General features: G+C 42.0%; 1 protein-coding gene across 1 annotated transcript in view; it reads left to right on the forward strand.

Annotated features, from left to right (window-relative positions):
* PLEKHG1 (pleckstrin homology and RhoGEF domain containing G1) overlaps nt 1-22,803 on the forward strand; it is a 218,637-nt gene that overhangs the window by 123,048 nt on the left and 72,786 nt on the right. Inside the window, exon 3 of the mRNA XM_040627958.1 lies at nt 6,164-6,669. Coding sequence (XP_040483892.1) covers nt 6,262-6,669 — 408 coding nt within the window. The 5' untranslated portion in view covers nt 6,164-6,261. The remainder of the gene's footprint in view (nt 1-6,163; nt 6,670-22,803) is intronic.

The following is a 22,803-nucleotide window of genomic DNA, read 5'->3' on the forward strand; positions in this document are numbered from 1 at the left end:
ACTTTGAGGCTTTAGTTTGTTTTGATTTGGGTTGGATTTTTTTAGGATAATTTCGATGCAGAGTTGAAGCAGTGGCATATTATGGGAAAGCTAATCCATTATCATGGAGACTGTTCAGGTTATCTCTTGCTGCCTAACAAATCATTCCAAAGCCTCGTGGTTTGGAACAACAACAATCATTTCTAATCTCTCCAGGTTTTGTGAGTCAGGAGTTCAGAGGAGGCTCTGCTCTGTGGTTCTGAATCAGGGACTCGTGAAGTTGCAGTCAGACATGACAGTGCTGAGGTCCCCTCGGAGGCTTCTCACTCACACAGCTGGTACAGTGGCAGGAAACACGATCGGAAGGCCCCGGTACAGCTAGGGTCGCTTGAGCGTCTCTCTACATGTCAACGTGGTCTCACCACATGGTTCCTCCAGCCTGTCAGCTTCAGGATAACCAGACTTTTCTGTGTGGTGGTTCAGGGCATGTCCACACCCAGTTTTAGTGCAAGCCTCCTTCTGTCTTCATGCTCTGCCATATTCTAGGTTACTGGTGTCATGTTCATGGTTCCCGCAATGTCCCTGCCCCAGCTGGGTTTCTGTGGGAAGGGAAAGAATGTGGAGGAATGATGGTGAATGCTTGAGAAATGGACCCCCAAAGGGGCACTTATCACTTCCACTGGTGAGGAGAACTTGACCGCCATGCTGTTAGGTTTGGTGGGAAGGCCAGGACATGTACTCGGCTGAGCCTCTGTTCGCGAAGCCGACCATAAAGGTAAAAACAGCTGCATTTATATCAAAAGCCTTAAGGGAATTCCCTTTTAACCACACTGGCATGTTGGTGCCCTTAAATGTAGAAATTCTAGAGTCACCGCTTAGCGGAGGCCCTTTATCTATTAGCTGCATTAACTATCAACTACAGTAGCCACTGTATCCCTTCGTTTCCATCCACTGGCCTGAGAATCCATATTAGTAAATTCCCTGAATATTTAGTATCAGACTTTACAGCTTGAAAGAATCTTTGTTTTTGTGTTCTCATTCAACCTCTTCTTGTTTGAACAAGGGCATTTTTGCAAAACATCTTTTCCCATTCTTGATCTTGTACAAATACTGACTTAACCCACTCTTCTCTGATAACACCATTTTTTAAACTATTTACTTTGGAAAAATTTTAATTTACAGAAAACTTTCCAAGATCGTCCAGAGTTCCTTTACATCTTGCATCCAGCTTTTGCTAAAGTTAGCATCTTGCCTCACCATAGTACTTCGGTCAAAACTAAGAATGAATGCGGTAGTCTGATTTTTTTTTTTTTTTTTTTACTTCTTTATTACCAAAGAACTGCAGATAAGTATGAAAATCATGTTATCGGGAGTAAGTACTCTGAGCATTAAGGAACAGGTGGAATTGCGGTCCTGGCCTTGCTATTAATAGAAGAATCGTGGGTATTTTAGAAAACCAAGAGGGAGAAATTCATGTTGCTCTCGGTGGCTTTTATCTACCAAACTATCTACTATCTCAGAGGTGTGGATTCTCCTCAAATACCAGGGGTCGTATTTGACATATAGAAATGTGCATTTCTTATAACCTCAACTCTAAAAAGTTTTTTTCATTTACTTTGTCTACAACTTTGAGGCTCTACCTAAGACTGGCTGAGAGAAGAACTTCTTGCTTATACTTAGTGTCTCTACTGGTTTCCCCTTTTTGAGAAATTCACAGGCAGTATAATAAGGAACTACATAATTTTAGTTATTCATTGGTCTTGAGCTCAACACGTTCTCTTGATATCCATGACTGCCCTGCCAAGGAGCTCAGACTAGCTATTTGAAGTCTAGAATAGCAATGAGCAGAGCTTGGAAATCCTGATCACGCATCAGCCCCCGCTGTGCATAGAATTCTGCCTTGCCTCGTAAAGCTCCCCTTGGGGGTTGTGACAGGGAGTGGTCGGCTGTGGACCCCTCGGTCCCCCCTTCAGCATGTAAACATGGTCACAGGAAGCCTGGGCTTTACTTGCCATGGAAAGTTCTGCCTCAAGCCTAAGTCAGCCTGAGACAAGTTAGAGCCAACAAGTGCTGCTTTTGATTCTAACAATGACATTCCAAAGGAGAGCAATTAAAATGATGGAAGTTTGAGGAGCAAACAAAGAGAAGCCGAGGAATTAAAGCTCTCCCACCTAGAAACAATGAGAGAGAGACTTGTCATGAAGTAAAATGTGGGAAAGCATACCTACGTGGAGCTCTATAGCCACTGTTTTCTTTTTCTTGAGGATGGCACGAGAAGGAATATTTTACGTTCATGGCTTGGAGGCTGACAGTACTTCTGGCTGTAAGAGTCAAGACTCCAAGATGCTCGACTTGGGTTTCGAACATCACCTCCGGGTTTCCCAAGGATCAGACGGACCAAGACCCTCCAGGCAGGCAGAACCAGCTTCTTTTAGGATATTCATGGTCAAAAGACCCACTGACATGGGCCATCAGCAATGTGCAATTCTCAGAAGTTGCTGTGTAATAGCCCAGTGCTTGGGTTTTGGTAAGAAGGAAGAGAGTTTACAAGAAGAGAAACAAACATGTTAGCCAAATGTTAGTACAACTTGTCAGCATCCTTCACTCAAGGTGCAGGAAGAGGCTTTCTTGTTCTACGGCTTTCTATCTGGGTGTTTCTGTTTACCAGGGGAACGATGACCCCAATATCTAGTATGCAGTGACTGTCTTGCGCCTCTGTTTTTACTAACTCATAACAATATGGTGTATTAATGAATGGAGGCGAAGAAAAGACAACGTTGGAATTGTACGCACCTCTCCACTCACTATTATTTGGATAAAGATTGATAAGGAAGTCAATTTTTTTTTAAAGATTTTATTTATTTATTCAACAGAGACAGAGACAGCGAGCGAGAGAGGGAACACAAGCAGGGCGAGTGGGAGAGGAAGAAGCAGGCTCATAGCGGAGGAGCCTGATGTGGGGCTCGATCCCATAACGCTGGGATCACGCCCTGAGCCGAAGGCAGACGCTTAACCGTTGTGCCACCCAGGCGCCCCAAGGAAGTCAATTTTAATCTTACAGAACAGTGTAATGATCTAGAGGACTTCATTGTCCAACTAAAATACAATGCAGGCCACATATATAATTTGTAATTTTCCAGTAGCAACATTTAAAAAAGCAAAATGAAACCAGTGAAAATAATTTTAAGATATTTTATCTGACTCATTATCCCCAAATATTAGTTCACCGTGCAATTAATGTAAAAATTATTAAGGAGGTGTTTTGTACTTTTTTATTTCATACTAAGTCTTTGAAATCTGGTATATAGTTTATCCTTACAACATGTCTCATTTTGGACTGGCTGCATTTCAAGGGCTCAGTGGTCACATGTGGCTCCTGGCTCCTGTTTTGAATAGTACAGCTCTGGAAAGAAATATCAGTAATTGGTGGGCTATATTAGGAAGGATAAGCCAGACAGGGTGTAAATTTTAAATTATTTCGAGGGAGGTGAGAACAAGACGAGGCAGTTTTTATGAGGTCCATTTCCTCATGTGAGAAAACTATAATTATCTTCTAAGCAATGAAGCAACATGAAAATGTGGTCCATTAGCAGATGCAGTCTCATATTATATACCATTATGTGACTTAGCATTCAATGTTTCTGTCCTCGGTAATTTTGGAAGGTGTTTAATTTGGGGCAGTAAGCTTGGTTACATATTACAGATACCAAATATCTCAAATGTTCTATTTTAAAAGAGCCTGGTTGGCAGTCTGAAGAATAGGCTGGCCCAGCGGCCTAGAATACATGGCCTGGTATTAGAATATATGAAGCCCTACCTGGAACAGGGCCCAAATTCATGCTGCCATTTAAGATTTATCCATGAAGGGACCCCCCTGTTGACCTGAGTTTCATATCCCACTTTTTCCTGCCTTTGAAAGTGTAAAAGGCACTGTCATCCCTGGCAGCCCATCATGGACTCCTCTGAAACTCCTCGCCACTTTTGCTCCCCTTTCATCCCTCTCAGTCCCAGTATTGGCTGGCTAACCTGACATAAAAGGAAAGAAATGAGTCTCTATTGTGTTCATTTCCACCAATCCTGATAATGGGTATGTGCCAAGAGTTATATAACTGTTAAATATAGTTTTCCATACTGGAGAGAAGGTGTGTCCAGATCTATGGGGAGTAGGCTGATCTGGACCTTTCCAGATGCCCTGGCTTTCAGGGACAGTATATCCAGTTTATTTTCAGTACTAAATCATTGCCTCATTGGACCTTTGAGACCTTAAGAATAATCCAATATACTTCCCAAGGTAGTACCCATTTCTGAAAGTGAGGTCATCCTCATGGTTTTATGGTTATGATGGATGCCATCATGAGGGGAAGAAAATGCTGGGTCTACTCCTACTTTCAACTGCCTAGGACTTTCTTAACACCAGTCCCAAATGTGGGCAAGTGTGTCCTGCTGTAAGCACACCAACAAGCCTGGCTGATTCTTGGATTTTTGCCATACTCAAGTTGGATCAGGCTTTTTAGGGCAAGTGCATTTTAACTACTATAACCAATCCATGTTTTATAGGCCATAAAGTTGTTATAGAGCGAGCAGAAAGAATATTGCAAAAGCTTTAAAAATTTGTGGCAAGTTTATACCATGTGGTAGTGGTTACGCCGATAAATTACTCATTTCCTACACATTTCTTACCATTCCTGCTTGTTGACCCAATTGAGTTCTTTTATATTTATAATTGTCATATTTGCATTATAAGTTGGCACTCATATTTGCCATGAATATAAACTATCTAGAGAAAGTCAGGATGTGGAAGGATACAGACCTGATGGATTTTTTATATTCTAGAAATATCGCTACCAGCTGTTTGATAATCTTTATTACAGAGCCAAACCAAATTCATGTTCCTTTTGAAAAATGATCATTCATCTATATTCTTCTTATTGTGTGTGTTTTGTTATAAACTTCCGAACATAAGTTGTACTCTTGTATTTTTCTAAAAAAACCCGTAAACATGGATCCTGGTAGTAAGTTAACCTGCGGAAATGAAGCAAATATCTTCATTTGTCACACTCTTCACTGCAAGGCATATTGTTCCATAAACTTGGGATCTCATGAGGGGAAAACAATGTTGGTCCTGCCTTGCAAATGAAGAAGATTGGCACTTGGTGTGTTTCACCAAAATAGCTTCTGTGAGCTTCAGTTTCACGTAGGGCCTCAGGATTTAAATGCTACATATACTAAATGAACTTTTGACTTTGCAGTGCCCACTTCAAAACACTAATGGGTCTGTCTCTTTAAAAATACATCATTTTCCTCATAATTGAGTTTCTGTACTATTGAATTGTGTATTTACACGGCCGTGTTGTCTAGCTTTATGTGGGGAATGTTGTGGTTAAGTATCTCTGTAATAGTCTAACTTCATAGGCACCACAAATGGGATGTCAACTTTCAAGGAGAGATTGAGAGAAATGTTGTGTTGAGAGAGAAGGTTTGAAAGAAGGCATGGATCTTAAACAGTTTGGCTTTTGTTGTCCAGTGTCAGAAAGTTATTGTCCATACCAACACTTTCTCTTTCATGCCGTATCCAAGTAAAATGTGAAATTGTCAGCGTCCGTGAAGCAGTGGTGGACCCAGGATGGCAGCTTGAAATTTTGTGGACCGAGGGTGGGCTACTTAAACTGTAGAACAGTGTTCGGTCAGATTCTATACGAATCACGGGGGGTGTGTTTTCAAGCACATAAGAATCACTTGTGGTGCTTGTTAGGGCCGTAGAGTCCTTATGCCCTGACCACTGAGCCTTTGATTCAGTAAATCTGGACGAGTCTGCGTGCATGAGTCATCCCAGGTGATCCCACTTGGAGGCAGTGGCTGCAGGCTCTCTCGAGCTTTAGTCTGTGCACAAATGGCATTGGCGTCTTGTTAAGAAGCAGACTGAAGTTGGGGAGGTCTGGGGTGGTGCCTGAGACTCTGCATTTCTCACATGTTCCCAGGTGATGCTTTAGAAACTCTGACTTTGCAGCTCGACCTACATGGGTGCCTTTGCATTTCCTTCTATAACGAACCCGCTCCCTTTTTACTTTTGACCCTGTATACATTTGGGCTAGGTTTTAACCCTGAAACCTTGTCTGATGTAATTTAAAAATACTTACCTTGTCCTTTGTTGTTGTTCTTTTTTTTTTTTTTTTAATGACTATAGATGTGCAGCCGTTGGGTCCTGAAGTGCCATCAGCTGTAACAGAAACTCCAGATCGCAAGACCATCGGCAGGCAGCCCCGCTCCCAGGAACTGAAGGCCATGGAGCTCTCGGACAGCGACCGCCCGGTCAGCTTCGGCTCCACGTCGTCCTCAGCCTCTTCCCGCGACAGCCACGGTTCTTTCGGCAGCAGAATGACCTTAGTCTCAAACAGCCACTTGGGCTTGTTTCACCAAGATAAGGAAGCCGGGGCCATAAAACTGGAGCTGATTCCAGCCCGGCCGTTTTCTAGCAGCGAGCTGCAGCGGGACGGCCCGGCTGGGCCACAGAACGTGGACGAAGGCGGCCACATTCAGCCCCGGGCCCAGCGGAGAATGGAAGCAAACGGGCCGGGTAGACCGGGTGCAGAGCCGGCCACCAGCCCCAAGCTCCTCTATGTGGATAGAGTCGTTCAGGAGATCCTGGAGACTGAAAGGACTTATGTGCAGGACTTAAAAAGCATCGTAGAGGTAAGGCACACTTTTTTTGTTTAGTCCTTTTAAAGCTTATCGTGCAGGATAAATAGGCTTGCAAAGTAAAGAGCAAAGCCAGGTATGGGGGAGGTTTTGTCTCCTAAGACGCAGAAGTAGGGTGAATGTTGAAACAGATCATCACTGAAGAGGAACCCGAGGGCCATATTCGTTGTGTTAAAAATCCTCTTCGTATTTGCAGCAATGCACTGATTACATGTTAGAAGCCAGAATGAGGGTGCCAATGCGTCCCCCAGTAGATCGTGTTAAGAACTCCTCTGTCTGAGCGCTCCAAGTGCTCCACGGGGGCTCCAAAGCAGGGTGTGAAGCGTCCTGACTCGCAAATGTCAGGTGTATCCAGACAGAGTCCGTCTGGCTATCTTCACCGTAATCACAGTTGTCTACTGGTGTCTGGGAGCTTCCCAGACAGGTACTGATACCTGCGTCCCACCTCCAGAGACTGGGATTTCACGGCCCTGGGGGTATGGCCCTGGCAGAGGGATGATGGAGGATCCCCAAGTGATTCAAATGAGCTTGGGAGCCACTGTTGGGTGCTGTTCTCTATTGGTTGGTGTTTGGGGGAAGGAAGGGAAGGGAAGAGAAAAACCATGGGCTTTGTCTTGTCTCGGGCTTTGTCTTGTCTCTATTAAAGACTTCACTTTAATAGTGAACCAGTGTGCATAAATCATTCGACTCCATGTGAATCGGGCTGAGCTGATGGGCCAGATTAGGTCCTCTGGAGATTGAGTTATGAATTGACTTTGATTTATAGATAGGTTTTTAAGGATAAAGTAAAAATTACCAGAGCAGCTCAGATGTTAACTCATTCTCAATTAATGATTAAAAGTATGACTATTTCAAAGGCAAATTTATGTATTTTAAAGCTGGACCCACTTTGCTGCCTGGGAATATACCAAGTTCTTTGAGTTGTTAGTGCCCACTTCCTGTTTTAGACTTTTAATCTAAAATGTTTCAGGGTGTAGTGGAATATTTGCTGATGAGCACATTCTGCACCAAATACATGCATTCTTAGAGCCTTAGAAAAAAAATTCTGAGGCATAATTGTGTGTTGAGTTCCATAAATGACAGAACCAGACACTGTCTACTAAAAATAGTTATGACATAACTTCCTGGTAAAAATAGAAAAATCAAATGATGCTCAACCAACAATATGTGATCCCAAATGTAGACTGCAGCAGCCAGTTTTCTTGGTAATTTCAACGATGATGTCATTTGTACTTGCGAAGAAATACCTGTGAAACTGCCAAAAATTTTGCAACCTCTCAGGAAGTGCGCGGTTGTCAAAGCTTTCTTTGGTGTGTCCTTCTCTGGTGTGTCCTTTTTCTTTTCTTTCTTGGAAATCTCTCCACCTACCTGATCAAAATTCACCATACTGAGGGAGAAACCGTAAGTTACTAAACTGACATTCCACGAGCACTGTGGTTTTTTTCTGAGACTGGTTGATAAACCTTGGTGAGAGGAAGTGGGTAAGATCTGAACAAAAGGGGACCGATAAAGACAGGATATTTTTTGCTAAGAAAGTGGCAGTAGAAGTTCTATTCCAAGCTGCCCAGATGTTCTTGCCCTTTTTTTTTTTTTTTTCCCATGATCGGTGAAATAACCATGTTTTACACTGGGGGTTGGTGGACTTTTTCTATCAAGAGCCAGAGCGTAAATGTTAGGGTTTCTGGGCCCTAACGTCTCACTTCTAATCGCTCAGGTCTGCTGTTGTAGCTCAGAACAGCCGCAGACATTATGTCAATGAATGGGTATGGGTTTTCCGGTAAAACTTTAGGGCTATGTTTGACCCAGGGGCCATAGTTCGAGGCTATGAATTGGTGCCTGTGTTTCATTAGCTCTAAAATGAGACTAATAAATAGTAGCCGCCTCATAGGATTAGTATGAGAATGAAAAAATACATGGAAAACCCTTCGAACAGGATGTGCGGCCCACGGGAAGCAGTCAGTAAAAGGAGCGCATCCGAATTTGTTGGTTGAGAGTGGTCACCATTCAGCTATACTGTGTTTCACCTAAAGTCTTTCACGAAAGTAAACAGATGAGTCAGTTCGCTACAGCAAGAGATTTAATTAGGAAGAAAATTTAAACCGGTGATGCCGGCATTACTATTTTCAATGCAATTGGATTATTTCCAGTGAATCCACCGAAAATCTGAGGTGACACCTAATTAGGGTGAGGAAAGGTGAAGAAGGATGTTGGGAGGAGGACTATTTGGGGAAGAAAAGTCCCAAATGTAGTGGGAGGCACCCATGTAGGTCCAAGTAAAATGGTGCTTTGTTCCAGAATTCACCAGAATGCTTTGGCTTACTTATTCCACCAGACTCTAGATGAGGGATTGGTTGTCACAGCCTTTTCTTCACGTACTTTGGTTATGGGGCCACCTCTGTTTCTCAAGATCACGATTTTCACAGACTGGGTAAACTCATTTTATCTAGTTCTTTCCTTGATGAAGAATAACCAATTATTTTTCCACTTGCAGCAACTCTACCCGATAAAGACTGTGAAAATCGGTATTCTTTTAACATACAAAGTGTCCATGCCATTCAAATCTGTTTTCCTTGATCCATTTCTAACATATTTTTACAATTCTGTAGCTGATTTCTCACAGACCCTCAGTGTTTCAAATGCAGAATTTTAAAATGGGAAAAGAACTGTTCGTTAACAACCTGCTAACACAAGTTCTCACCACACCTAAGGGGTGGAGCTTGTTAGCTGGCTTCTTGTGGGCAAGAATTACCTCTGAGTAGGAAAAAAAAAGTCTAAGCATTTATACAGATACTGGTAAGTCACGTCTCATCTGTGCAGGAGCACATTTCTGATTTTCTGCACATCTACCTAATACACTTCCACGGCCATCGTCAACTGAATTTCCCTTATCGGTAGCACATTTTATCCATATACCATGTTTATCCATCAGCCCCACAGGTCAGGTTTAGGTTTGTGTGTAGGATTTATAAATGGAAACATTTTTGTAAAAGATCGCTGATATATACATAGATTTAAGAGACATTAACACAGCGGCACCTGGCTGTCTCAGTCAGTGGAGCGTGCAACCCTTGATCTCAGGGTTGCGAGTTCGAGCCCCACACTGATGTAGAGATTGCTTAGAAATAAAATCTTAAAAAAAGAGAGAGAGAGAGAGAGAGAGAGACATTAACACCATGTGCGTTGACCTGTTCAACCTGGTCCCACCGTAACTGACTTCAGAGAAGAGGTCCTTTCAACCTTATTTAGGCAAAAGAATCCCCAGATGTTGGTTACACAGACAAAGAAGGTTATCTGCCTTTTGTTCCCCTATGTAGAAAGATAGTATTAATCCCAAATATGTAGGTCTTTTTCCTTTCCCATTTCCTGAACATTTTAAAAATGTTATTGTTTTTATCTCTATTGCTCTTTATTTCTTGCAGTCCTCCCCAGGTCCTTTGTTCTGAGCCCCCTGCTCCTTCCTCCCCACCATGGCTGCTTCATCCTCTGCTTCTTTGCCAGACATGGTAGTCATCTAATTTTGTACACTTCACATTTGATAGAGCGAGAAAGAGGGAAAGAAAGAGAGGTGAGATCTTGACTGTCCCCCCCACTCAAAGGAACAATGCAGCTGTTATTTTCATTTCTATATATGGCTCCTAATAGCATTCACAGACAAAATGAGGTAATAAATAAGAAAGCAAGTTTTAGAAGTTAAAAGTAAAATAGCCAATGAGACAATTTGTGGAGAGATAGAAATCCATGGTTGGAAAGTAGAAAATAAGGGTCTCTTTCATTTTTAATGGAACCTTACAATGACTGAGTGGGGACCCTCATGAGTAGAGGGAGTTTCTTTAATCTTCCTAAATGATCTATAAAAGAGCCTTTGAAAGCTTCATAAGATTTGGCCCCAGATAGAGTTTATGGCCTGTTTTAACCTTTTAGGAAAGTTTTTAAATAGGTCATAATGTTATATAATGCTGTACATTTAGAAGTTAATTCCCTACTACAAAATATCATCTTTGGAGATGCTACGTTAAATCATCTTTTGGGACATTGAGGACATGTGTATTTAGTAGAAAACAGGTAAAAGACTAAGTGTAACATGAGTTTATTTTTTCCTATCATCTTCTAGAGTGCTAACATTCTTTTCAAGCACCTTTGTCCACACAGTGTGTTAAAAAGCTGAGAAGTGAGTATCACAGCCTAAATGTTTAAAACTTAAAGAGCCAAAGCCTTAAGCATAGCTTTGTTGAGAGCATTCAGCATTGTTCAAAAGCTGTAGCTGAACAAGGATTAGAATGTTGATCTCCAACCCCCTAACTCTTGTGTTTATCAGCCTACAGGGACCCTTTGTTTACTGCGTGATAGTGTAGACAGTGTCAGGGTAGGTGGGGGAAAGAAGGATGCTTTTCACATGCCTGGTGACGTGAAACACACTGAAAGCTATTCTGTCCATTGCCATGGCTTCGAGAAGAAGTTGCTCTTAATACTGGAGGCATCATGTTAGTTGGAAGGATAATCTTCTTGCACTTGGGAAGCAAGCCTTCTCTCCAATCTGCAGAGCGAAAGAAGGAAACCTAGGGACCAGGCCTGAGGAGTCTGTAGGGCCTGTCCACCATTTTCTCCGAGTAGAGACTTCACTTAGAGACTGGACTCAGAACAGAATCTGAGTTAGCTTTTGTCTGGGGCCACCCCGCCCTCCAGGACAACGCTGTCGATTTGGATGTGGTTTTCTTATGAAGTCTGGCTTTCTTTGGATCCTCTTGGAGAAACAAGACTGTTTGGCATGGAAAAGGGGCAGTCTGTGTCTCTGCCGCTCTCTTCCCTTAGCCATGAAAATAGGATTCTCTGTGGGCATTCCCTGGACCAGCCGTAACTGCGTAGGACCCTGGAGAAGAGGAGAAGGGTCTTGAACCAAGGGAGAAGGCTGTTGAGAAGAGGTGAACGGTCATGGCTTTTATTTCCTTTTTATTTGCAGATGTCCTCACTCAATGCTTTCCCTCCAGTTTAAATAACATTTATTATACTGACACTTTTTATGAGGTCGTGTAGAGTTTTTAAAGAATACTGGGGGAAATACGTGTTCAATGCTGGAGTGTAGGACTTGGCAGGAATTGTTTTTAATGACGGCTTGTTATGTGGGTGCATTTCATAAAGAACTTACACTGTGGGATTTGGCACAATTTAATGTACTTTTTCTTTTACGTGGCCTTTGAGTACTTTTATTTGAATGTCTCTATTTGTTTTTCCCTTGGAGGGCTTTTATCATAATGGGTGAATGAGATCTTTCTTAAAACCATTTAAGATCTATGATAATTTAGAAGCAAACCTGTTAAATAGTGTTCTGCCTGTGTTGGAGCTATTCCTTAAAGAGCACATCTAATCGCTGTACATTATCCCCCCAATCTCACTTCGACTATGCATGGCCAGATCTCTTTGTTATTGTTGTTGTCATTGTGTTCCTTCTTCCCTACCCTACCTCATTCTCCTCTCTCTCCACCTCAGTGACAAAACCTTAGAAGGAGGAATACAGTGATTTCTTTCCACTTCTCTTTTTGTTTGTTTTTATTGGAGCATAATTGACATAACAATATCCTGCTAGTTTCATGTGTACAATGTAGTGATTTGACATTTGTATACATTGTGAACTGATCACAATAAGCACATTTACCATCTGCCATCATACAAAGTTAATACAGTATTATTGACTGTATTCCCTGCGCTGTACATTACATCCTCATAACTTATTTATTTTATAACTAGAAGTTTGTACCTCTTAATCCCCTTCACGCATTTCACGCCCTGCCCCCAACGCCCCTTCCCTCCGGCAACCACCCCTCTATTCTCTGTACCTGTGAGTCTTGGTTCGATTTGGTTTTGTCTGTTGTTTTGGGTTTTTTTTAGATTTTATTTATTTATTTGACAGTGAGACAGCAAGAGAGGGAACACAAGCAGGGGGAGTGGGAGAGGGAGAAGCAGGCTTCCCGCTGAGCAAGGAGCCCGATGCGGAGCTCAATCCCAGGACCCTGGGATCATGACCCGAGCCAAAGGCAGACGCTCAACGACTGAGCCACCCAGGCGCCCCTGTTTGTCTGTTTTATTTTTTATATTACACTTGTAAAAGTAAAATCACATGGTATTTGTGTTTCTCTAACTGGCTTATTTCACTTAGCGTAATACCCTCAAGGTCCACAAATGGCAAGATCTCGTTCTTTTTTGTGACTGAGTAGTACCCCATTGTATATATACACCCCGTCTTCTTTATCCATTCATTTATCGATGGTTGTTTCCGTATCTTCATATCCGTATATAAACCATACTGCAATGAAATGGTGCCGATATCTTTGCAAATTAATGTTTTCATTTCCTTTGGATAAGTACCAAGAAGGGGAATTGCTGGCTCATATGGGAGTTCTATTTTATATTTTTTGAGGAAACTCCATCCTGTTTTCCACAGCGGCTGCAGCAAGTTGCGTTCCTGCCGAGGGCTCCCTTTTACCCGCATCCTTGCCAACACTTGTTGTTTCTTGTCTTTTTGATAATAGCCATTCTGACAAGTGTGAGATAATTTCTCATTGTAGTTTTGATTTGCATTTCCCTGACGATTAGTGATGTTGTTTATCTTTTCATGTGCCTATTGGCCATCTGTTTGTCTTCTTTGAAAAGTATCTATTTAGATCATCTGCCCGTGTTTTAATCAGATTGTTTGGTTTTGTGTTACTCAGTTATATGCATTCTTTATATATTTTAGATATTAACCATATCAGATACACGATTTGCAAATATTTCTCCCATTCAGTACACTGCCTTTTTCATTTTGTTGATGGTTTCCTTTGCTTTGCACACGCTTTTTAGTTTGATGGAGTCCCGTTTGTTTACTTTTGCTTTTGTTGCCTTTATCTGAAGAGACAGGTCCAAAAAAAAAAAAAAAAAAATCCCTGAGACTGGTGTTGAGGAGCTGACCACTTACATGTTCTAATAGCAGTTTTATGGTTTCAGGCCTTACATTCAAGTCTTTAATTCACTTTGAGTTAATTTTTGTATATGGTGTAGGAAAGTGGTCCATTTTCATTCTTTTGCATATGGTTGTCTGGTGTTCTTGACATTGTTTATTGGAGAGACTGTCTTTTCCCCATTATATATTCTTCTTCCCTTTCTTGTAAATTAATGAACTATACACACACACACACACACACACACATACATATTGTGTGTGTGTGTGTGTGTGTATGTATGACTATAGTGTTTTAATTACTGTAGCTTTGTATTATAGTTTGACATCAGGCATTGTGATACCTCTGGCTTTTTTTTTTCCTTTTTCAAGATTACTTTGGCTATTTGGGTTCTTTGTGGTTCCATACGAATTTTAGAATTATTTGTTCTAGTCCTGTGAAAAATGTCATTGGAATTTTGATAGGGATTGCAGTGAATCTGTACATTGCATTGGATAGTGCGGACATTTTAACAATATTAATTCTTTCAACCCATGAGCACAGACTATTTTTCCGTTTACTTGTGTCTTCAATTTCAACACAGTGATTCTGGGTGTTCATCTGTCCTACCCATTGTAATTAATGTGGGAGGGAGGGCAGAGACCTGGGTTTTCACTTTTGTCCAGTCCTAATGCGTCTGCCCATGTTGAAGGCTCTGTTCATTTGCATCCAGTCAGAAGGTATGAACAATGCACATGTTCAGGGTGGACAGCATTTAGTGAGAGCAAAGTGAGTAGAAGTTTGCAGAGTCGATATGTAAACGTAGCACAGAAAAGTAGCTGTTGGTCTTCACAGGAGTTCACGTGTGTTTAATGACTGCTGCCAGGTTGGGTTATTCTCTCCAGATCTTTGTGGTTAGATCTTCAGTGAAAACTTAGGAACATTATTTAAAAGACCTGTATTGTTCAGATTCTCCTGGGAGCACGGTAGACAGTGACATCATCAATGTGACAGCCTTGAGCTTTGTGACCGTTCCTACCACCTCGCTGGTTTCCAACAGCTATAAACACACTATGTATCTAACACTTGTAAATTTTCTAAATATGTGCCTTGATAACAACAACAAAAATACTAGGAAATGGACATGAACAGCAGCTAATATTTGAGTACTTACTGTATATCGGGCACAGGCGTGAGCCGCATCTTCACTCACAGCCCCATCATGTGGGTATCAGTATAATTTTCCTATTTTAGCACAAGAATATTGAGTGTACAAAGGGCAAAGTAAGTTGTCTAAGGCCACATAGACAGTGGTAGAGCTGGAACTGAAACTTGGGTCTCATTCCAGAGCCCACTCCTTTTGCCAGTAGTCTGCACTGTTATTGGAAATCTTCTCTTAGAATCTAGCGAAGGGTTCAACGTTTTTGCCCTCTTCTTACTCTCTCTGGAGCAGGGCTTTGCAACAGGAGTACCTCTGACAGTTTGGATCGGACAGTTCTTGGTTGTGGGGACAGTCCTGGGTGTTGTAGGATGTTTCATAGCAAACCTGGCCCCTACCCACTAGGTGCCAAGAGAACCGCCACCATTTCCTTTCGTAACAACCAAAAATATGTCTAGACATTGCCAAACATCGTCTGAGGGACAAAATCACCTCTGGCCGAGAACCTCTGCTCTACAGATTTGGAACATGTCTTACACGCCTGTGTAAGGATGGGCTAAGGCACAGTCACACATAGAAACCCCCAATGTAGTGGCTTAATAGAACAGGAGTGTATTTCGTTCTTCTGGAACAGTCACGTGTGGGTGTGAGGGTTGGCAGGAGCGGTGCTCCGGCCTGCGCTCGTTCGAGGACCCCAGCTGATGAGGCTCTGCCGTCTTCAGGACCGCTGCAGTCTGCACCATCTCCTCCAGCTAGAAGCCCGAGGAGACAGGGAGACATGAGGGGGAGATTTCTAAGACAGGCACCGAAGGGGCTCAACCCCCGGCCTCATTCCCCAGGTGACACTCTTCTCAGGTGGCCACAACGAACTACAGATGTAGTCTAGCTGTGTGCCCAAAGAGGGTGGGGAACATTCGGTGAACAACTGGCAATCTCCAACAACACATTGTTATAGACTTAAAACATCCTCGCTGTGAAACTACACCGTGTGTCCCTCCTCCCCTCTCCCCGCTGACCACCACTAAAAATAAAATAAACAGGGAAGAAAGCAAGAACAATTTTGGTGATGCTTACCGCTGAGATTATGGTGACTCCCTTTCGCCACGTGGCGTTACAGAATGTTTTAAATGAATTCTCCACTTCGGTCTTGGAACAGACACAGACCAATGTGTCTTCTTTGCTCCTCTCTCCCTTCTCACATATCTTCATCACCCCCTCTTTCTTTACCCTTTCTCCCATCATTCTACTGATTCCCATCGACACAACCAGCAAATAGGGCTCTTTGGAAAAATTGAACACGAGAGGTAGTAGTTTAAAAACAGGGCTGCTGGGTCTAGCAGTCATTCAAAAGCAGGGTTTGTGCTTATCTTGCTAGTGTTCTGGAAACCTTGTGAGCAGAAGGCAAATCAATGAGGATAATGGACTGAAGCCATTAACCACTTAACAGAATGAGGCTCGGGATCTGCAGGTTGATGGTCACACTGATAAAGTTTACAAGAAAAGGGAATGTTCTCCTTTTTATTGCCCTGCCCTTCTTTAAAACTCATTTCTTAGCCATTCTGAGAAGCCAAAATGAGAATTATGGGTTTTGGGGCAAAAAATGAGCAGTAAAAGACCAAACTGTGAAAATTGTGTTTATACATTCTCAGTTTTGTATGCCCCAAACCAACTGATGTTATTACGGATGCCTTTCTGTAAGAAGTTGAAGTCAATTTGCATCCTTCCAGAGGGGAACTGATAGAAAATAAATTTACCACTGATAAACAATAGTCTATTTATATTGTTAACCTTCACCGGGTATGGTTTTCAAGTTACTTGGTAGCAATAGCATAATGGTCACCAATTCTTATAATAATTGTGGGTGCAGTGATGGTCCTCATTGTCTCCCTGAGAAATATTAAACCTCAGATAACGGAAAGGTCACCCCTGAGTTCCTGACGGTCCTGATTTGTGACTTGCTTCTTGAAATGTGGGGCAGGATGAAGAGTTGAGGTCAGTCTAAGGATGTCAAAGGTAATGGGGCCCTGAGTCAGGCTTTGTAGGGTATTCTTACTGGGTTACAAGAGTTTATAATTTGAGAGTAGATTATAGACAGGGATTGTTTTAATGCCCATATCGAATATCTAAGGCCCAAGAAAGAGAACGTACAGATGAGAGAAGAGCTATATGCATGTCGAAGTGCCTACAGTTGGTTCTGCTGGAATGTGACTTATGACATGTGTGCTCCTAAAAATCCCTCCCTGTGAAAAATCACGTGGGGGGGGAAACATAAGACCTACAGGAAAAATGAGTTTTGAGTACAATATTCAAAAACCTCATTCGTGATAGTTAAAAAAGATAGGAATCTGAGGAAAAATGGAGACAGTTTCAGACATGCTAAATGGTTAAGAAAGACATACCTACTCTAGTAAATATGACACTTGACCTTGAAGTTGCTTGTGGAAGCCCCGTGGTTGCCACACCTGCCACCCTCTGTAGGAGAGGAAGAGTATGAGAGGGACCGAGGGGGAGTGAGAAGAAAGAACAGAGAGAAAAAAGAACAGAGAACAGAGAGGGAAAACACAAGATAGGCTAAGAGGAAGGAGAAAAATTGAAGAGGGAGGAGACCATCCAGAGGGTTGCCCTTGAGGAGTGATCTTGAGGTAAGATTGCCTGACGTGGATGGGTGTGGCCCACGTCGCTGAGCAGGTGGACTGAGTCCACTGGTGGGCATTTGAGGTGAGTGTGCGTGGTTTTGTATTCCTGTGCTGCTCTCTGGAACTGGGGGCATTTTTTTTGCATCCACCTAGTGTTTCTCATGGATGAAATCCTGCATAAGCAAAGGCAAAGTGAAGAAATTGGAGTTAAGTTCAAAGTGTTCCTTTGTGGGACGCCGGCGTGGCTCAGTCAGTTAAGCGTCTGCCTTCCGCTCAAGTCATGATCCTGGGGTCCTGGGATTGTGTCCCGCATCGGGCTCCCTGTTCAGCAGGGGGGCCTGCTTCTCCCTCTGCCTGCTGCTCCCTTTGCTGTGCGCTCTCTAACAAATAAATAAAATCTTAAAAAAATTGTTCCTTTGTATATTAATCATGTTGGGAACAAATTCATGTTTTCACAACAAATGATATAGCAGAACTAACTGTACTTTTTGAAGTAGTATGGCCTATTTCAAGTAAGTCTCCCCACCATGACCCTCCCCGCCATCTTTGCTCAGAGTAGAAGATTGAAGAACAGTATTCCTGCTGTCAAAAAACATGGCCTTCCATTTATCTTAAGTGAGACTAATAAAGACTATACAAATATCCTTAAGGCTCTTTTCACTTCCACCTTTTAAGAAAAAATGGTTTGAAAGAATTTCAAGTTCTCTTCACAGTTTGACAGTTCATTCACATTTCTGGAAACTAACAAATGGATTTTTTTTACCCTAATCACAAACCAACAAATATGATTACTTATGAACACAAATAGTTGTAGGAACTTTTTCTTTTACTGAAAGGACTTGCAGAATTTGGTCAAATGTTCTTGCCCAGACGATAGCATTTTCTGTCTATGAAACTCTTCGTACACCAAGGAGATTTAAAGGGTAAACCTTGGTGTGTTTCTGATGTTAAAATTAGAATGATTTTTTCCACCCACACTTGCCGATTCAGTTAGACAATTTATTACAGGAAAGTATAGCCTTACAATGCAATTAGGGGGGAGAAAGAAAACAGAAACTGTCCTTTTCACAGACCTGAGTACATTGATTTCTTTTGCATGATCAAGCACTTCTAGAAATACCTGCAACCAAAAAAGTCCTTCCCATTCTATTAGGCTTTTCTTTTAAGGCAGCATTTTGATTTTTAATAAAAAGGCATTTCAGAAACTTGAGTTAACTCAAGTGATTGAGTAGCTATTATTACTGGCCAGCTCAGGAACTGCTCATATATTTCAAAGACCGCCCGTGGGCAGAATTCTATTGAAGATTTGCTAAAACAGGTCCTGTTCGGTTGGGTTAGAATCATGCTGCCTTTTGGATGTGTGCCATCTTGAATATTCAATTATACTGAGTGGGTAGAAAATTATAGAATTCAGGAAATTATGCTCTAAACAAACCAACCTTCAGTTGGAAGAAGTTTCCCATGGCCAGAAATATCTTCCAAAGATGTTTGCACCTTGTGAAACTAATCACATAGAAGAATTTTACCGAGATGATGCGATAAGCCTAAAGCCAAGGGCATCCCTGCTCTTTAACACCGAGAAGAGGAAACGATAACTCAGGCTGATGCACAGCTTGTCAGCCTCCGCAATGTCGTAGTTAACTGTTTTCCCATCATCTGTGTCTTTGGATTCTCCTTTGTCCACCAAGACTACTTTGCCACTTACGGGGCACAGCATTGTGCTGTATAGTAGCTCACTTAGAATTTTTTCATCTCTTTTTTAAATTGGAAAATATACATAAAATTTATCATTTTAACCATTTTAAGTGTACAGTTCAATGGCACTGAGTACATTTACGTGGTTATGCAACCCCCACCACCATCCTTCTCTAGAACTTTTCTATCAGCTACTGTGTACCCGTTGAACAGTAAGTCCCCGTTCCGCCCTCCTTCAGTCTCAGGCAACCCCCATTCTGTTTTCTGTCTCTATGAATTTGACTACTCTAGGTAGCCCATATAAGTGGAGTCATGCAGTATTTGTGCTTTTGTAATTGTCTTATCTCATTTAGATCACGTCTCCAAGGTCTATCCTTATTATATATAGTTTGCATCAGAATTTTCTTCCTTTTTAAGTTTACATAATATTCCAGGGTCTACATAGACCACGTTTTATTTATCCATCTGTCTGCTCATGGCCAGTTAGGCTGTTTTCAATTGTGTAGGATTTTTGATTAAGTAAAATCACACCAAATTACAGAACCAGGAAATAGGTCTAAACTGACTGCAGATCCTGCAAGAGTTGAGGTGTGTTGGTATGTTTTCCTCCCCTGCCTTTCCTCTCCTCTCCGCACTGTGTGTGACCCTCAACGGGCCATCCCTGAATACCTGCTGAAGGAATGAGCTTGTCTTTCTACCCAGTCACTGTTATAGGTGAGGAAATAGAGATTCAGAGAGCCAAGTGATTTCCCCAGCTGGGTGCAAATGCTGGTTGTCACTACCTTTGATTTTAAGCAGTTATTGAACTTCTGTTAAGTGGTTTCTTCATCTTAAAAAGGAAGCGGTATTGCATACTTCCTAGGACAGCGAGAGGATTAAATGAGGTAAAACCTGTAAAATGTGCAAGCGCCTGACAGCTGATAGCTGCTCAAACCCAGACCCTGAGGCTAAGTATTGGCAGTGCTGGGAGGTACCCAGGTCCTGTCTCCTGCCCATTTCACTTAGAAACAACTGGAAAACATAAGATTTAAGGAGCGTCCCCTAACAGACCAAGGAAGGAGAGTTCTCACTTGTTAATGAAATTTTCTGGAAACCTATTACTTTCATTGCCCAGTTTCCTGTATCTTGGCCACTGATGGGCATAAAATCAGCATGGCCACAGAGGGCTGGTACAGAGGGGAAGTGGCAACAGGTATAGAGTCCCCTCCTTGGTAACTTCTTGGGACAAGTCTAATGCAAGTGGTGAACTTGCCCTTTTCCCCCAGCACAGGTAGAGGTGGGCTTTGGAGGGTCCCGAGAGTGTGTCTGGGCCCAGCCACTGGTGCTCATTGTCCGGTTGGTGCTTTGGGGCCCTTTTTTTGCCAACCCCCGCTCTGAAGCAGGAGCCGGCTTTGAAGTTTGCGTCCTAATTTTTAAAAAGTATAAGGTAAAGAAGGTTACAGATTAAATGTATAAATTTACTTAATATTCAAACTCAGCCAGACTCCTCAAAAACCACTCTTATTAAGAAGACCCACTAGAAGAAAACTTCTACTTCAAAAATAGGAAAAAGTAAAGCATAATGAAGATCCCTTATGAGGAATGTGCAATTACGAGGTCATCAGCCAGATTCGTACCAAGGATAGGAAGCCTCATAAACAGGTTCAAAGGGGCTATTATTAGAGCAATTAAAAGCTATCACCTCAGAAATCTGGCTAGGAGGAGCAGCTAAAAAATGGGGATTTTTCTAAAGCAGAGGGTGCACTTGAGTATCCCCTGGAGAGCAGGAACTTGTCCCAAGCTACACCCTGGGCTAATGAAATCCGTGTCTCTGGGGGCAGCGTTGGTTTTTCTAAATCTCTCCAGATTCCCAAAGGCAATCAATGTTGAGGTCTACAGTCCTAAAGGGAATTTTTTTCCCCATTGTTACGAAGCGAACAACTTAAAGACAGCATAAATTACCAACCCCCTCACCCTTTGCAAAATACAACAAAATGATGAAAAGCCAAAAATCTGTGAGAATTGAACCGAAATCCTGACTCTGCCATTTTTCCTGTGTCGTCTTGGACAAGTTACTGAACTTTTCCACATCTCTACATTTTCACCTATGAAATGGAAATAATAAGGTCATTATGAAAATCTGTAAGGTTTTCCCTGTAAAGTGCTTAGCACAGTGCTAGGCACAAGTAAACCCTCAAATGAGAGTTGTTATTATTATATGATTATTCATCTAATTGTCATTGTTTGGAAAGGCCAGTAATTTCTGGTAGGTTTTAAAGTATCATCAGTTGTTGTGCTTGTGAATCTAACGTTATTATTTCCAAAAATTATTTTAACTGTGCAATTTAAAAAAAGGATAGGCTATATCTCGTTGCAGTTTTTAGGTTACCTGACACACCTGCAGGTAGTTGGAATTCATTTCCAATACAAACGGCTGCAACAGTGGAAGGAAAGCATTTTCAGAATTTTGATTTGAGCTAGGTGAAACCGAGGTTGATTTATGGGACAGAGCGTTGGCCTGGGCCCTGGTCCCATAGCTCTGTGCCCGTGGATGACCCACCAGTCTGACCTCAGCTTCATCCTCTAAAATGAGTTTAATTCAAAAAACCAAAATCTAAAGATGACTGGAGATCTCATCTCCTCCAGCCTCAGTTCTCAAGAATGTAACCAGGAAATAAGCAAGTCCTTTGAGCAGCCAAAATAGATTATTTCACATGCCAAACAGTAACTCCTATGTCTTTACCCCAAGAGAGGCCCCAAGCTCTCACTGAGAGCCCATTTACCCTACATGTTTAAAATAAGTTAATTATTTGGTTCCCTCACCCACATCAAGGGGGGGTGGGGGTAGGGGTGACAGCTCTAGGGAGCTAGAGGAAGGAACTCCTTAGTAGATCAACTAATGTAAGGCCGTCTAGAACTCACCTCGGTCACCCTGGTGAATTTTACTGGTGAATTAGGGCTTAGAGCATAACCAAAGTCCTTACTGATGTGCCGGAAGAGCAAGAAGAAACTTTCCTTATGTTTGGTATAGCGTCTAAAATCTATGGTCTGATGCCTGGCCTTCATAAACAAAGTGATTTTCTAATTATAGTAATTGACTTTTTCAACGTCTTCTGCTCTTGTAAAATATACATTACGTAAAATTTCCCATTTTAACCATTTTTAAGTGTACAATTCAGTGGCATTAAGCACATTCACAATATTGTGCCGTCATCACCACTACTCCTTTCTAGAACTGTCTTAGCATTCCAAACAGAATTCTGTATCCATTAAATGATAACGCCCCATTTTCCACTTCCCCCCGCCCCTGGCAACCTCCAGTCTGCTTTCTGTCTATGAATTTGCCCGAATTAAATAATATTTGCCCTTCTGTGTCTGATTTCTTTCACTTAGCATAATGTTACCAAGGTTCATCCATGCTGTAGCGGTTAATTACAACGAACTTTTCATACTTAGAGAAGATTCTTGTACAATAACCGATCCATTAACAAAAGTGAAATGACGCTTCCTGAAAAGTGAGAATCAACCTTGCTCTGCAAGCGGACGTTTTAAGAAAATAATAAAGACATGATGAGAAGTTCCAAGCGTCTGTCCCACCCCAAGCGAAATGGAATGCTTGTTCTAAATGTGAAGACTCTTGTCCTGTTAAACTAATAGGAACGAATCCATAATGCTTCCCATGTTTGAATCCCTGACACCCCTCTTCCCTAGTGTGGGCCCCTGAAGGAGAGGGGCTGCAGCCTACATC

The sequence above is a fragment of the Ursus maritimus genome, unplaced genomic scaffold, assembly GCF_017311325.1.
Source record: "Ursus maritimus isolate PB19 unplaced genomic scaffold, ASM1731132v1 scaffold_13, whole genome shotgun sequence".
Lineage (NCBI taxonomy): Eukaryota > Metazoa > Chordata > Mammalia > Carnivora > Ursidae > Ursus > Ursus maritimus.